This window comes from Acomys russatus, chromosome 2, assembly GCF_903995435.1.
Source record: "Acomys russatus chromosome 2, mAcoRus1.1, whole genome shotgun sequence".
Taxonomy (NCBI): Eukaryota; Metazoa; Chordata; class Mammalia; order Rodentia; family Muridae; genus Acomys; species Acomys russatus.
Window position 1 is genome coordinate 18,737,604 of NC_067138.1, and position 17,849 is coordinate 18,755,452.

Here is a 17,849-nt window from a genome sequence, read left to right on the forward strand (position 1 = left end):
AGTATTTTGCAGGAAAAGAAGTCCCATTTATGAAAAATATATTTTTTTTTTTGCTAGGCAGGAAATAGTGTAACAATTAGTAAGAAATGTCCACAAAAATTCTTGATTGCAAAAGGCAGGCACAAAGTGGACAGTGCAGCTTGTACTTGCGATAAAAGAGAAAATTAATGTACATTTCCGGTTCTGTTTTCATGGCAGAAAGAAGGAGGAGATCAGTCCTATTGCTAACCATCTATTTTTCAGCACTAAGCCAGGAAAGGACACGCTGGTAAGCACCCAGACTTTGGAGCACCAAGTCTGTCTCTGAGGGTGGGTGTATATAAATGCTGAGCCTACAACATACTGTAGCAATGTTGTCTTCAAGGATGCTGGCTTCTGGTGACCATTTCCCCAGCATCACTCCACTGATGCAGGTTCCTGGCTCCACAGTCTTCCCTCAGGCTCAAAGCCCACTGATGCTCCCTACAGCCCACCTTCTGCCTCAACTTAAAACCAAACAGAGCAGGTTACCAAGAAGAGACCTGATACCCTATGAGCATATACAGGGGGAGGAAACCCCCCCTCAGGAACAGTCATAGGGGAAGGGAATAAGGGGAAAATGGGAGGGAGGGAAGAATGGGAGGATACAAGGGATGGGATAACCATTGAGATGTAACAAGAATAAATTAATAAAGATTAAAAAAAAAAGACCAAACAGAACTGCTACAATACAGTCCTCTCTTCTGTTCTGGTTTCTCTCTCACTTTGAGATGAGTATTGGGAGAGGAACAACTAATCACAGTCATTCACAATAACACAGAAATCCCTGGTCATCTGGTGTGTGGACCAGATGTGCTGAAGCTTTCCTCAGCTTGATGTTCCCTATGAATTACCTCAATGCCATCCCTCTGCGGTGTGAACTGTGAATGGTAAAGATCGATGTCTGCACCCTCCACCCATTTTCCAGGCATCTCCTCTTAGGGACTAGTGACATATACAGCGCCAGCCTCAGCCCAGCGGGTGAAATCGATCCCAACTTGCTGTATCAATGAGAAGATTTGGAGGGCAGGCCTTTCATGATTCCTCAGTGTCATTAAGCCCATTAGACTCATCTCTAAACCAGCCCCCTTGTAACTCCTAAGCCAAACAAACTACAAAACCTTTCTGGCTGGAGCCCTCCGCTGTGTCCCTGTTTCCTGTGAGCTTGGGGTTAGGTGGTGGTTATCTATGTCCTGTGCAAACTCAAGCCCCTTTGGCAAGATGTTTTCCTGTGTTCTCACCTGGGCCAAACAGCAGTTGCACAGACCCCCTAACTACCGTCCTGGATAGAGCAGAACACTCTTCTGTGGCCACAGTTTACACCTACACTGTGGATGAGTGAATTCAGGGCAGACCCAGAAAGATAAAGCCCTTAAACAAAGCTGCCAGGCAAACACCTTCTGCGGGTCAATAGTAGCTTCTATTTAACCTGCCATTTTATTAACCATATGCAAAGATAGCCATTTTATTAACCACCTTAGACAGGGGAGCACAAAGCAGATTAATACTGCTATCTACAGGAAATGAGATCCAAATGCAAAGGTCTAGTCACAGATCTAAGTCAATTCACTTCATCCCGACATCTGGGAAGAGAAATTTTGCTGAAAAATCTTACTTGCCCCAAATTCAAGAGCCCTTCTTTCCACAAGGAGGTGCCTATGGACAAAGACAGCTCTGTTTGGTTGTATTGATGCACTCTCATGTAGCCAGGACTGACCTCAAATTTGCCCTGCCTTCTAGAAGGACCTTGGACTTGAGATCTTCCTGCCTTCCCCATACTCGTATTAGTTTGTGGGATTGTTAGCGAGATTATACCAGCATGCCTGTTTTTATGTGACAACGGGAGAAGGTTTACAGGGCTTCCTGAAGGTTAGGTAAGCACCACACCAAAGGAGCTACACTCACAGTGGAACTCGCGGACTCTTAATTGGGGAAAGATTTTTCTAAAAGTTCCGGATTCTATTCTCTCGCTCTCTCTCCCTCTTCCCACCCTCTCTCTTCTCCATTCATCCCTCCCCGCCCCCGACTCCCCGCCATTTCTTTGAGGGTTTGTCTTTATTTTAACAAATTCGTTGGATCCGCCCCAATTTGGAATCGCTCTGTGGACCTCCATAGGGGCGAGTCCTGGCCAGATGCCCAGGAGGTTCATTTCTGGATCCGGAGCCCCGCCTGCTGCTTGCTCTACAAGTAGGGCCCGCTGACTGAAAAACTCTTCGCAGAAGTTCCCTCCTACCCCGCAGCGGAGCAGGAATTTGGTTGCAGGGATCTCCCCAGCAGAGCTTGGGTATAGGTCCCAAGCCGGGCTCCAGCTCCGCTGCTTTGTCTCTTAGGTGCCGCCTTGTGGGGAGCAGCTGCGCCAGCTGGCGCCCAGGTGGAGTCAATGAAGCGCAGCTTGAGGCGGATGCTGCGCCCAGAGGAGAGGAAGGAGCTCCAGGGCGTTGCCTACTGCGGAGTGGAGAAAGACATGGGCTCCTCCAAGGAATGCCTAAAGGTACCAGGGAAGCTGGAACATGCCGGGGGATTGTGAAAGGTGGGAGGCTGGGACTTTCCTTGCGTACAGTATTGCAGTACTTCTGCCCTCTAGTTTAGGAAGCAGCAAGCTTGCATGGAAACAAGAGTATCAGGGTACTACTGAGCATCTGTAAGTACTGCTTATAGTCTCAGTCGGTCTCCCCCAACCTGCGGTCACATTAGCAAAGCTCCACCACACTTCCTGGTGGTCCTTTGTTTTGCTTACGTGATTACTTAACTCTGTCTTGCCAGGGCATGGTTTAATGCCAGCGGAGATGCGCCCCTGAAGTACTTTTGATAATTTACAGAATTGGGACCCAGGGACTGCTTTAAAGCCAGGATAAATTTGGAGTGTGTGCAGTTCCCCTTGAACGTTTAAGCGGATTTTATTTATTTATTTATTTATTTATTTATTTATTTATTTATTTATTTATTTATGGTCTGACCTGAAGTGGAACTGTTGCAGCAGAGGGTCTTGTAGCCAGATCCAACAAGTGTGTTGGGATGGAGAAGCGTTTCTATCTAAAAGTGAAATAAAGAACTCTGCGCTTGCAAAGGATGCCTCCTGGAGATGAACTGAGGCAAGATGTCAGCCAGTGCAACTGGAGACTCCTCAGGGGAAGACCCAGTCAGGAAAGGAGAGTCCCTGAGATGGGAGCAGCTAATTCTCTGTTCTTTGGGTATTCTGACCCACAAGAAAGTCACACTCACCAAGTTGCTGCTGCTGCTGCTGCCCTGCTCTTAAGGGTAGAAGCCCAAAACACCCAGTAGACTTCCTTAGCTTGATAGCCAGAGGGAGAGGCTCTGAAATGTCAAGGTATTAACTGTGGCTTTTCAGTCACCAAATTCTTCCCTGCATTGTTAATAGTTCCTTATGCATTCCCCACCCCCAGGGGAAATGCAAACACAAACTTCCTATTGCACTTTTTTTAACTTACAAAAGTCATAAGCTTACAGAGGAAATTTTAGAATACTTTTCAATTCAGTAGTTGGAGACTTACTTTTTTTTTTTTTTTTTTAGATTTATTTATTTATTTTGGCCTTTTTTGCTTTTTTGTTTTTATTTACTCTACTTTATAACTTTTATAATTAAGATACATAATCATATATTTATATACCTGTCTATATTATAGATAACTATATTTTTTTCTATTATTTTAAAAATTGAATTAATTTTAAAAAATTGATTCACTTCACATCTCTATGGTAGCCCTCTCCCTTGCCTCCTCAGTGGTTGCACCCTCCCTCCCTCTTCTCCTCATCCCTGTCCCCTAGTCCTCAGAAAGAGAGAGCCCTCCTCCCCTACCAACACACCCCAGCACATCACCTCTCTTCAGGAATGACTGCATCCTCTTCCTCACTTGCCTGGCAAGGCTACCCTGTCCTGTGAGGGGAAAGTGATTTAAGAGCAGCCAACAGAGGCCATGGCCACAGCCCTGCTCCCCTTAACAAGAGTTTCACAGCATTCCAACCTGTGGCTCACATCATGATTTATTTAACTACTTATGTACTGATGTGCACGTATGTCGTTTTTGTTGCTTGGTTTGCTGTTTTATTTAGCTTTGATGTTTTTATCTATGACTGTAGATGTGATTTCGCTCTGGGTGTCTATTGGTAGCTTTGTCTTAAGAGAGGCAAGAAGAGCCTGGAGTGGTGGCTTTTTTACTTGAGAGGGAGAGGCAGGCAGATCTCTGTGAGTTTGAGGTCAGTCTACAAAGTGAGTTCCAGGACATCCAAGGCTACACAGAGAAATCCTGTTTCCGGAAAAGAAAAAAGAAGGCGAGGGGGGGGGGGAGTCAAGAAGTAGGTACAGCTTTAGCTTTGGAAGACACTGCCCATCTCTATGCAGACAGCACTGTCAGCGTGAGTTGTCAGAAGCATCCTGCCTCACCCAAACCCATGCACAAGGCTTCCAGATTCAGTAGTGCACCCCATCCCAGGTATACTCAGCATGTTAACCATGGCCTTTGCTGTAGCAGCAACCCTAACCCTAAACCTAACCCTAACCCTAACCCTAGCCCTAGCCCTAGCCCTAGCCCTAGCCCTAGCCCTAGCCCTAGCCCTAGCCCTAGCCCTAACCCTAACCCTAACCCTAGCCCTAACCCTAAACCTAACCCTAGCCCTAGCCCTAGCACTAACCCTAACCCTAACCCTAACCTTAACCCTAACCCTAGCCCTAGCCCTAGCCCTAGCCCTAGCCCTAACCCTAACCCTAACCCTAACCCTAACCCATCGTGGGTGAATTTCAGCACTAGGATGCCATAATTACAATTAATACGGGGCAGAAAGAAACGTTGAGTGTTCACAAATTCCCTTATTAGGCATTCAGTTTTCTAGAGATTTTGGAAGAAATCCTGCTATCCAATCCTAATATTTCATTTTTGTTTTTACTTTAGTGTCTTTAGTTTCATTTAGTTCAGTGAACTAATTCAAGTTAACGCTTCACTTCTTAAAGAATACTTTAGCATCTAATCATTCTTTGGCTGTAGATAGTTTTTCATCTTAGTTTTCTTTCCTTTTTGATTTTATTCTGGTTAGACATATTTTATTCAAGTGATCTAAAATACATGGATCTGAAGTCTGTAATTTGAAGGGCTTATTTAGAACTAACTTTCCTAAAAATGATCTAGTACCTGTTGTCTTGAACATAACCATAGAACTCAGAATTCAAGAGTTTATGACTCTTCAACACAGAAAACCACACTAGGTTAAATTTATGTGTTATTCCGCCAGCAGCTTAAATATACAAACTAGGAAAAAATAATGAAACCACATTGCAGTTCTGGGATAATGCTGATATTATAACGTTTTTAAGTGTGCTTTCCAGATTTGAACGTATGAAACCAAGCAAAGCATTTGCCTAAATTATTTTCAAAGACATTTCTTAATAATTAATTAGTTAAGCAATTAATGACCATGACAAAAACCAAAATAAAAATGCAGTGCAAGCTAGTGACATTAAATGGTCTTATTTTATATAACAATTTATCTGTGGGCATGCCAGGTCTGCCTTAAGAATGTGCCTGACGACGTGTCAGGTTCTGAGAGAGTGTAACATGCTCCATGGGTTCACATGGCATGTTTTTAGGATGCTTCATCTCCACAAACTCAATAGCATCTTGTGCACCTCTGATCCGAGTCTTTCCTGCAAAGTGTGGAGGGTTTGTGTCAACTACTTATCACTGAACAGATTTGCAAATTACTCTTTCTGGACACTGGTGATGGGCAGTTGGATCCCCTGTCGTCATCTGAGAGATATCAAAGCACTTGCTAAAATGCTTTCAAATTGATTTAAGTGAGCACTTCCTTTGCTAAGGTAAGGCATTAAGGGCAGGAAAAGTCCTAATTCTTCAAGAATCTTGCTTTAATTATTGGGGATGTGTAAATCTGAGAATGGCTGGATGTCTTTGTCTTACCATATAGTCACTAAGGGCACATGGAATTGTTTTTTAGTTGGAAAGTGACACCATTTTTTTTTTTTTTTTTTTTTTTTTTGGTCTCTGCCAACATAAAGGTAGCTACATTTTAAGTGCTATTCTGTGACAAAAGAAGTAAAATTCAAAGTTGGAAATTTGGAGATTGTAGTTTATTCCCTCCTAGCATTTAGTGAATGAACCTTATGCTAAATTAATCGCTGCTCAATTTGATAGTTTTTCTTTGCAATAGTGAGAAAACTTGTAGTTTTGGCAGCTATCTTACATGACAAAGGGGACCAGTCCTTGCCACATGAAAATACAAGCAACTATTTTGATCTTTTGTTTGGAGACTTTTTCTATGGTTTGGGGGAAAAATTTCATGCTGTCTTGGTTCTATGCAAAGCTACTGCCTGTGGTACACTTCAGTTTGGGTCTTTGCTTTAAAGAAGTTATTGAGAAACCACATTGAGAACAATTTAGGCAAATGTTTTCACTTGGCTGTTTGTAAGTCTGGAAGATACAATGCTAAATAATTTGAATCTCAGTACTACCCCAGAACTACAATAGAAGTCTGTGACTTCTTTCCATTTTGTGCATTTCCACTTGTAGGAAACTAAAAGTCACTAAGTATCGTGGTGTGTATAAGACGCTGTAGGGGGCTGAGCTATAGCTCAGCTGGTAGAGTACTTGCCTAGCATTGCCTTAGGCCTCGGTTTGAATGCCAGCATGGAATAAACTTGAGCTGTTGTACATGCCCGTAATTCTAGCATTCAAGAAGTAGAAACAGGAAAATCAGAAGTTCAAGGCCAACCTCAGCTATATGGGAAGTTTGAGGCTAACCCTGGGGACACTTGAGACCCTGTCTTAAAGGCAAGCAAAAATCTTTATGTCCTTCTGTGTTCTGTGTGAAAGCTCCTTTCTTCCATTCCTTTCTAGAAAAAAAAAATTACACATATGACTATATCAGGAAAACTGAAGAATAGAAATGCATAGCAAACACTGAACACAATACATAAAATAAAAGAGGAGGAAACAATCAGAGTGGTTCTCAAACTTTTGTTTTCAAATCTATTTGAACTGAACAGTGTCCTAGCTCACACTTACAATCTGAATATTAGGGAGATAGAAGCAGGAGGTGGGGTGGTTGGGGTCATCTTCAGTCACACAGGAGGTTTGAGGCCACCCTAGGTTACCCAAGATTCTGTCCTAAAAATTCAAATCCTTCAAGTAGTCAAGTAAACAGGAGCCTAAGCTCTCATGGCACACATCACAGTCTTCCTGTTAGACACCACACATGTTGGTCCACTCCTCATTGATCTTGGCATGGCCTCCAGGAAGCAGGACTTGGAGGGCTAAGGGAGTCTGGAAGACGATCCCTAAGCATTCACTTGCGCGTATATCAGTTAGTCTGGAAGCAATTTTGAACAGAAATCTCATAAAACTATTCAATCCTGTAATTACTGATTTTAAATGGTCTTTGATTTCTGTGTAAAGCAGTTAGCTGAACGAGGGGATTGCTTACTGTCATCATAGATATAAAGTGAAAAGTCTTTAATTAGTTTTTTCAAGAGTTGCTCATTTTCAGGAGAAGGGCCACAGTATTAGATGCCCAAACAAGTCCTGTAGGGACACCGCTTCAGGATGTGCACGGAGAGATTGGGTGGAGGATGACTGTAGGCAGAAGGGACTAGACAATACAGAACCTTAGTGGATACCTAGACTTAGTAACCCTCACATTCAAAGACTCTTCCTCTTCTTACTATTTTTGCCAAGTGTCCATTAACTGTACAGAATAAGGGCTTTCAGACTTTTGCAACACAAGTTCACTGTGCTTTGATCATTTTCAGTCTGTCTATTACTTGATTCCTCTTGCTGTACTGAAATAAATACATTTCACCCAGCAAAGCAAAGCCTTCTGTGTTTTTAAATATATTTTTTTCGCAGAGGACGTTTTGTAAGCTTCCTTTAAAGCAATCAAGATCCATGCATGGACTGGGCCTAGGCCCCCCCCCCAGTACCGATTTATCTGATGGGCAGCTCAAACTTCATGTGGGTCCTCTTGTAATGGGAGTTGGGGTTTTCTCTGGCGTGGACTTTGTTGCCAGCTTGTTTACCACGTCCCTCTGGTGGGACTGCTTTGCTAGGCCACCGGGGAAGAGGACAAGCTCAGTCTAGATGTGACTTAATGAGCTAGGGTGGATGGGAATGCAGGGTGGGGTTTCTCTTCTCTGAAGAATAGGGAAGGAGTGATGGGGGAGAGAGATGGGGACCCAGAGAAGTGGAGGGATGTGATTACAACCAGGATGTAAAGTGAATAAACTGCAAAAAACAGGCCTTTACTTCTATGACCTATGTAAGATTATGGTCAGATAAAACATTTGTTTAACATATTTATCAATGTGTAGTCATTTGCCTGCTTTATGTCTATACTGTGTTTTTTAAGAAAAGGTATTTGCTATAAGCATGACGGTGCTGAATTAGTAAAGTATGGGGCTATTAAGTGACTAATCTTATATTTTTCAGTTTGGCCCATGCTTATCTTAGGTAACAGACTTTTTATATTCCTCTAGGTGGACATTGAAGGGGATATGTATAGGCTAGATGACTTCATCAAGAACCGAAGAAAGCTAAGCAAATATGAGGATGACAATGTCTCTCCTTTGCACCATGCAGCAGCAGAAGGTCAAGTTGAGATGATGAAGCTGATCATCCAAGGTTCTTCTTGTGAAGGTAACCAAGTGTTGCGGTGACGATTCATCAAGCCATCATCCTCTTAGATTTTTGAGCGACCAGGAAATATGTACCTGTGGCATTGGCAGTGCTTATGGGCACACAGAATAGGAAGAGTGTGCCTGGGGAGCTTGAGCTAAATTTGTGAGTTCTACTTTAGGAGATAGGTGAGCAGCATGACCAGCCATACCAAACAGGAACAAAGTCCGTGAGAATGTGAGGTTTGGTTACCCTGAGTTTGCTTTAGTTGGGCACATGTTCTTGGAGATACCACATACACAATCAGAAGTGCAGAGGATCGACTCACTCATCCAGGGCATTGCCTAAGAAGTTGGTGAGACTAAACGAATGAATGGACATAGATTAGGAGAACAGAGATTGTTAATAAGAGGGAGTTAAGGGGATTGACAAAAGAAGAGAGACAGGTGGCAGAGGTAGAGTGGATAAGAGAGTGGTGGGACACGGCCAGGAAGGAAGTCACTGGGATGATAAAGTAGGTAGATCTAACTAGATGTTACGAAGACATCAAGTAGAACAGTGGTCACAAGAAAGTCCTGCATTAGAAAGCCCCTACAGAAAAGTAAATTGTGAAAAGTGGTCAAGATAAAAGTCCTTTTCAAGTTGTATACTAGTAGATTAAGCTGTTTAGTTATTTGATACCCAATAGAATTTTTATTTTGCTTAAACAGAATGGAGGAGTCCTAAGGGGGGTGTGTATGTGTGTGTGTGTGTGTGTGTGTGTGTGTGTGTGTGTGTGTGTGTGTGTGTGTGTGTGTGTGTGCGTGTGTGTGTGTGTGTGTTGAGTTGAGATTTAAGAACTTGGATGAATGCAAGGACAAAGGAAATTTTATAAGAGAGAGAGAAATAAGAAATAGGGCCACCTTATGGTTCCTACTACTGTTGAGAGCTACCATGTCCTGTTCATGAGTGCTTTTCTTTTTCCTTAGACTTAGTGACATATCGCTGGCACTACCTTATCATAGCTACAAGGCAGTGCAGGTCAAAGGGCATTCTATTCTTCTGCAGCATTCACAGGGAAAACAACACCCCATGTCAGGGGGGTTATCTTTGGGGCAATTGCAAGCTTGAGTGTAATCACAGTCACATGGAACTTAGTTATTATCTGCTATTATGTAATCTCAGCATTATATCATAATAAAAGTAATATACAGATAAAGAGTATAACAAGAGGATCTATTTTTATATAAAACTTTTATATAAAAATTTAACTTAAATTTTAAGATCTATAAGTACTTTCATGTTGTCTTATCTGGTGTCCATTATATAATTTTTAAGCCAAAACTATATCTTATTTCCATATTCCAGGACAATATAGATGGTTTTAGATACGCTTGACACTGAGTTTTGGAGTGGGTAATAGTAGATACATTAATGCATATTTTGTTATTTCTTTAGTGCTAAATATAATGGATGATTATGGAAATACCCCACTACACTGGGCTGCAGAAAAAAATCAGGTTGAAAGTGTGAAGTTTCTTCTCAGCGAAGGAGCAAATCCAAATCTCCGAAACAATAACATGATGGCACCGCTTCACATAGCTGTGCAGGGCATGTACAATGAGCTGACCAAGGTGAGGCTGCTGGCCAACTGGCACTGAGGCTGACCATGGAGCAGGGGCCAGAATCCACAGCTGACTCACTTCCTGTTTCAGAGAGCCTAACTGCAAGTGCCACGCAATGGCAAATAGAACATAACAGTTATGTTTCTTTCTCACCAAGTGATGGTGGTGATAATGATGAGGCAGAGGAGCGATGGTAATGAGGCAGAAAATATTAACAGATTGTGGTGGTGGTCATGGTGGTGGTGGTGGAGGTAGTAGTGGTGGTGGGGTGATGGTGGTGGCGGTGGTTGTGGTGGTCATGGTGGTGGTGATGGTGATGGTGGTGGTGACAGTGATGTGAAGGCAGCAGGGAGGAGGTGGTGATGAGTGATATTGATGAAAAAGATTATGATATTGATAGTCATCTTTTTGTGAGTTTTAATTTTTCGGGCATTTTTTTTAAAAAGCTATGTGCCTTTACTAAACTCTCACTTAAACAGTATCAATTAAGACAATTAGTGTCTCCATTTTATAGTTGACTACGAAGAGGCACAGGGAGAATTGAATAACTTGCCTAACATGCAAAGCATGATTAGAACCTTGGTGAAGGCAGAACCCATTGTTATGGTGTACCAGTTTTGTTAAATGGACAGCCTGTCAAAAGACAGATCACCAACAGATACAGAGATCATATGGGGGAATCTTTCTCTTTCTTTCTCTCTTATTCATCATCATCATTATTATTTTTATGGATTTGTTTTCCTCAACTAGAGGAATCCCTGCTTAACATCTAAAGGGCAGATCTTAGATCTTAGCTTTTATAATACACCCCATAGATTCACAGGCACATTGGAAACATAATCTGCTTCCTCAAAGAGGAATGCCATTTTCAGATGAATTATGTTCTAGAATTGCAATTCTTAACCTGTGGGTCACAACCCACACATCAGATATCCTGCATTATAATTCATAGCAGTAGCAAAATTACAATTATGACATTGCAATAAAATAATTTTATTGTTTGGATTCAGCACAACATGAGGAAGTATATTAAAGGGCCACAGCATTAATAAGATTGAGATCCAGTGTTCTGGAAGGTCATTTTGAAGCTATGCTATTTGGAACTTAACAGTAGGTTTTCCTGTGGAAGCAATGCTGTAAATGATCATTTTTAGCTAATGTGCTAACCCACACTCAAACCAATTGTCAATAAACCAGGAAAAAGAGTCCCAAGGCTCCTTTGTCACAAAAAGTTTCTTTTCAGCTCTCAGAAAGGTCTGAATTCTAGCAATCAGAGAAAAGGTGGGACCCTTTCATCTTGCCCACTGTGCTTTGGTTTTGAAGTCTGTAACTTTTATGACATGACACCGTCATCATTAAGCGTTGCTGGGCTCTCCTTCCTGGAGAAACAATGTTGCATTTATCTGAGTAAGACTGTCCTGCTGAATGGTGGTCATTTGAGTAAAGTGGAACAATGAATAAGCAGAGGGTGTGGCTGAAGAATTGGCAACAGTGAAGACTGTGCAGGACACTGGACAATGTCCATGGACACAGGCTGTTTGCCTTCTTCCTAGTGCCTATGTCTTCCCGCAGCCACGCGCTGTTTCTGCTTAGGTTGGGGCATTAGTGTTCACAGGGACTGCCCACTGGTGTCAGGTATTTCCCCATGGAGCCCTCACGCTTTCTCTGAAGGCTTCTTTCATCAATAAATGCTCATTAACTTAATTTATTTTCACTTTAAAAGCATGATTTGGGAATTTGAAGGCAGATGGTAGTTGAAAACCTACAGTTAATTAGAAAACTCTTTAGAGCAACCATAGAAATAGAAGTTCAGAGATAAAGCCCATAAGTCATTTGTGAAATCAATCTGTAATAAAAGCAAAAAACCAAAAACAAAAAGAGAATGACAGCAAAATTCTAGATGCCCTGAGCAACACAAATCCAAAAAGAAAGCTAGGGCGTGAGCAGGCTGAACTGTCTCTGCCTTATGGTCTTTATTTTATAAACCATAATCATGTTTAACCACGTTCTTAAACTCCTGGCTCATAACAGTAGGATACAGAGGAAGTTTGCTTATAGGCAGCAATTCTGCCCTAGCCTACCTCTCTAGCCACTTCCATGGTCTAGCCTGCTCTACTCAACCTTTACCGGTTCAAAAGGCTTTCTCAACTGTTTGAATTACCAGCTTTCCTCTATAATATCTACTGTTGTTTATCTGTTTATAAAGTTCAAAAAAGGTCATCTATGAATCATCTTAAGTTCTTACAATGGCAGTAATCTCTGGGGACCATTCTCCTAGGGACTATGGCGTGACTATTTCTTGATGGCCTTTGTACTCGGGGATTAAGCTGGCTCAGTTGCTTGGGCCTTTCCTTAGGTCTCTTGGATTCTTATCAAAGTACCCTTGGAGAATCCCAGCTTCTGGACACGCCCGGTCATGACTGAATTGGAGGAGGTACAGAGCTCAGTGCCTTTCTCTGTGACCACTGTCACCTAGAATTTAACTCAGCCTTGAAAGATGATGCTAATGACACTACAAGTAACTACATGCTGCAGATCTGTGGTCTGCAGTTCTCTGAGGGGAAGAGTGGGATATGTTTCTAGAAGACCTTGGTGGGTTCCTGGGCCTGTGATCTGGATATGAAAGACAGAGCCTGAAGATGCCTGAGTGACCCTTTGCTTCTGTTTCTCTTCACTTTTAAAGAGTGCCCCTGTTTGTTCTTATGAACTAAACCGCAGCTCTAGTTTCTCCTCTGAACAGAACTCATCAGTGAGCCTAATCCATCTGCTGGGTGTCAGCTTAGAGCACGCTCTGTTCGGCAGGCCTCAGCTAAGAAGTTGTTATTTTGAAGAAGTCAAGGATTTTAAGAAACAGCTGGTTGGATAAGCTTTAACAAACAAAGAGCGATAACAAACACAATTTGCCTGCTAGGTCAGTAGGTGCAGGCTTGTAATTCAGCTGCACTGGGGCTAGCAAAGAAGGATGGTAAATTCAAGTCTTTGCTGCACTATTTTACAATGTAATGGCAAGTCTGGGCAATGAGACAGTGTTTCAACAGTGACAATACATCTACAAATAATGCTGAAGAAATGACTCAGTGTCTGAACATCGCCCAACCAGCAAGGGACACTAGGTTCAGCTACCAGTACTATAAGCCCATGCTGAGTTTTACTATTGGATTAGCACAAGAAGAGAGCAGGTTCCCAGATAAACTCACCTCCTCGCTGAGGAGAATGTCAGTTCTTTTATTCCAAGCCTAATTACCATTATGAAGTCTAATATCATATAATATATGCTATTTATATCTATATGCATATATGCTATTATTATACAGTGAATACAAGTTAACGAGGCTGCAACAGATTTCAGGAGGTTTCTAAAATGTGTGTGTATATGTGTCTGTGTGTGCAGAAAGAAAAGAGATACCTAGCTACAGAAAGAGAGAGATGAAAAGACATGGGCAGGCATACACACACACACACACACACACACACACACACACACACACACACAATCTGTATTAATAAGAGAATGAACCAGGCCAGCGGTAGGAGGAAGCTGTTGCTGAGGCAGGGTTTGCGAAGCTGCCAGGTCAAAGGCTGAATCTTAGGACAGGATATGGCAAGTTCAGATTTAGATCTGGATAGGGAAAAAGGTGGATAGCCAGAGTCAAGAAGGTCGCATCAGCAGGGGCCAACCAGTGCTGAAGCCCCAGGGATGCCTGGGAATCCTCTGCTTGCCAGTCCTGAAGAGGCTTGCACTAGGTATCAGGTGCTATGTTGGCGGGAGAGGGTCATGTCATTGCAGTGTTAGGTGTGCTTCACTATGTGACCTCCAGGAAGGGGAGCTAGATACTCTGCTTGGGCTCCTTGGGGTGTCTGATAAGTCCAGGGGCAGGGCTTCCCTGATGTGCTTTAATATACTTGTCTAGGCCTACTGTCTCAATTCACCATGATAAGGCTGGCCAGGGTCTTTTCTACCTCCAAGAATAAGTGATGGGTGGTTCTGGCAGATGCAGTAACCTGAGGGCTGTGGTCATCCTTTTCTCTTGAAAGGGAGAAAAAACAAAAAAAAAAACAAAAAACAAAAAAACTACTTGTAAATTGGAAACTCTCAAAGCAAAACACAGTGTGAAAAAAAAAACACTCTTTCACCAAATGCGGAGTACCTTAGCGGGGGATGGGAGAAGGTGGTCTGATCTAAACACTACCAAAGGTCAATATTGTAAACTTTTATGAGAGACTTAACGCTGGTTGAAGAACAGTAGACTTGGCCAATAATAAGCTGGTGGTTACTGGTGAGGGAGTAACAGATTTTCACTTAACTTTCCTGAGAATTATTAATTGACATTTAGTCAGAAAACTAATTTCTTCTATCCTAGACCAACTTTTAATTAATTTATATCGAAGACAGATTTACACAAAGCCAGCTTCCCTGCTAAAGAGAATAGGGTTCCTGTTGGCATTTCTTGTAGTGTTTGTATTCCGCCTAACTGTAGGGAGAAGAAAGCCATTTCCCCTTCCTCCCTTTCTCTCTTCCTCTTCCCACATCTTTCCCATCTCCCTCCTTCCCTTGAGGCACATATTGAGAATGTGTCCACACATTTATTTCTGAAGATATTAGCTAATGTAAATCCTTGAAAGCACTGCCTTTTCAGTGAAATTACTTATTTACCATGGGGATTCCGTTGCCAGACGCGCAGTGCAAAATTCCACTGACTGTTGGCATTAGAGTCATGCTCTGTTTGGTTCACTCATTTGATGCGTACTGCATGTAAAATTTATGACACACGTTATGGAATTGGAGTAGGAGATGAATCAGATATGGTGTGTGGCTACCATGTCTCCTCAGAGACCTATTGTTATCAGTAGATTAGCTTTTTAACAATCATGTCTTCACTTTGTGCAGGTCTTGATTGAGCACGACACTACTGACATTAATTTAGAAGGCGAGAATGGGAACACAGCTGTGATGTCCACATGTGCCAAAGACAACAGTGACGTTTTGCAGAGTTTGGTTTGTAAACTGATCACCTTATGTTGCTTTCTTTCTGTGAACTGGACACAATTTGTTATTTAAAAAGCACTTCATAGTATCTCATTAGCAACGTGTGAGATACAGATAATACGTCTAAGGAACCTAGATCCCTGTGGTTTTTACATGGATCTGCTTCTAGGATCCAATGCAGACCCTAGATAGCAGAAGAAGATTGAAAATGAAGCATGAAAGAAAACACAAGGAAAATCAAGGTAAAACAAAAATATAGGCAGGCAGTAAGATGAATATGGTAGTGCTAGAATATAAAACCAAAATATGACAACCTCTATGACACTAAAACCATTATATCCTGGAGCTAAAGGGATAGCTCAGTGGCTAAGAGCATTGGGTGTTCTTCCAGAGGACACAGAGTTGCTCCCACACACACACATAGTGGATTACAATCATCCGTAATCCCAGGAGATCTAATGTCCTCTTCTAGTCTCTGTGGGCACCAGGACCACACACAGTTCAGATAAAACACACATACACATAAAATGTTTAAAAAGCCATTTGATTCTGAGCTTTTAAGTGGCCAAAGAGGAAAAAAATGAACACATTCAGTTGCAGAGTGATTTGACTTCTAAGATTCAAGCCAAAATGGACTGCTGCATTCTTTCCATTCATGAGATTGGTACTGGTGCTACGGTTCCTCTGAGGTGGAGTCCTGCACTGGCTCACTATCCTAGAGGTCTGAACACAGAAAGCCAGCCATCAGCCATCTTTCTGGGAAGCCACCTAGGTGGGATAGATACACCAAGATCGTGGAGGTACCTGTCTCAGGGATGGCTTCTGTTCTTGGTACTGAGGGCACTTCGGAATTTTATCCAATGGTTATTTTTCAAATGTTTCTGGGTTGCTTGCCTGCTATTCAGAAATAAAAGAATATGCAGAAATATGTGTTAATGTTTTGCTTTTGTGTGAATATTGGGTACTAACAACTTAGAACAAGAAAACACTGTAAGAAGTGAAGGAACATCAGAGAATTCTAGTCTCTGAATTTTTAATATAGTGGGTCTTAGAACTTTAGACTTACCCGTAAGTGATGCTATCTAAATTGTTCTTATTTATCACACTGGGTATTTCTGCTGCCACAAGCAACTATTGTAAAACTGAAAATATTTATATGACTCAAATAGTCTATGTTTTAAAATTAAATATTTTATATGACATTGAAAAAAGAATGTGTTGAGTTTGTTGGGGCATTGATGTAGGCATCTTTGTACTGTGGAGTGTCTTCGTCCTTATAAGATGTACAGTGCCCACATTGTCTTCCACTAGTTCTGAAGTTGCTGCCTTGCTAGACTGCATATCCCACAGAGCCTTTTGCAGGTCTTCCCGTTTGCTTTGGAGGGTGGAATGGTGTGCTAGAGGCACAGAAATTCTCGCCCAACTTGGTCACTTAATTTATGTTACTGATTTTTTTTCTCCTCTTCCTCCAGTTAGAAAAAGGAGCTAAGCTGTGTAAATCAAACAAATGGGGAGATTACCCTGTTCACCAGGCCGCATTTTCAGGGGCCAAAAAATGCATGGAGTTAATATTAGAGTACGGTGAGTGAAGCTCTCTACGTTCTGCATAGTTAGGAAACCTTCAGATACCTTTCATTCGAAAAATGATACAGTTTATACATGGGCCTTTATGTTTATTCTAGATGTCGTCTGTTTTTAATACTCATTGACCTTTATCCTTTAAATTTTTTTTTATCTTAAATGGTGCTTTCTTCTAAAGGTGAAAAATTTGGCTACAGCAAGGAGTCTCAAATTAACTTTGTGAATCATAAGAAAGCCAGCCCACTCCACCTCGCAGTTCAAAGTGGTGACCTGGACATGATTAAAATGTGCCTAGACAATGGTGCACATATCGACATGATGGAGGCAAGTGTGCGGTCTATGTGGCAATCTGACTTGAGAATCCCCATGCATTATTTCTCAAATGTTTTGTGGGTTACTTTATGTTCAGGTAAGACTGGAAATGCATACAGCACAAAGGAATGTTGTTCCTCTGTCCATGCCGAAGAAAACATTCTCTAATTTTATAAATTTCAATATTCCATATTCTAAGAGCATATATAGGGGGAGGAGGTCTCCCTCAGTCACAGACATAGGGGAGGGGAGAAGGAGAGAAATATGGGAGGGAGGGAAGAATGGGAGGAAACAGGGGAAGGGCTAACAATCGAGATGTAATATGAATAAATTAAAAAATTAAAGAATGGAAAAAATTTCAATATTCCAAAGCAAGTGACAAAGCAGATGCAGTATTGAGCATATCCCACTTAACTGCCATGAGCTGTATAGTAAGGGCTAACCTCAAAGATAATGGCATTAATATTTCCAGCCAGGAGCACTAACGCCTAATCGTGAAAGCTTTGAGTCATAGTTCTGGTCTTTATGGACATTGTATCTTTTGACTAAGGATCACCTAACTTACTTCCAAGGATATGTATGTAACAGTCTTGCCTGAGCGTGGGTCTGGACCTGATTAGTCACATACAGTTCAGGATCTTTTTCTTTATAGTGGTCTAGGCAGACACCATAAAGGTCTTTCCTTTCTAGAGAAAACAGAGATTGCTTAAT

General features: G+C 41.9%; 1 protein-coding gene across 2 annotated transcripts in view; it reads left to right on the top strand.

Moving 5' to 3' along the window:
- The first annotated feature begins 2,398 nt into the window (after positions 1-2,398).
- Trpa1 (transient receptor potential cation channel subfamily A member 1) overlaps positions 2,399-17,849 on the top strand; it is a 46,095-nt gene continuing 30,644 nt past the window's right edge. For both annotated transcript variants that reach the window (XM_051165904.1, XM_051165912.1), the window contains exons 1-6: positions 2,399-2,509; positions 8,516-8,675; positions 10,092-10,267; positions 15,147-15,254; positions 16,718-16,826; positions 17,005-17,150. In XM_051165904.1, coding sequence (XP_051021861.1) covers positions 2,399-2,509; positions 8,516-8,675; positions 10,092-10,267; positions 15,147-15,254; positions 16,718-16,826; positions 17,005-17,150 — 810 coding nt within the window. The remainder of the gene's footprint in view (positions 2,510-8,515; positions 8,676-10,091; positions 10,268-15,146; positions 15,255-16,717; positions 16,827-17,004; positions 17,151-17,849) is intronic.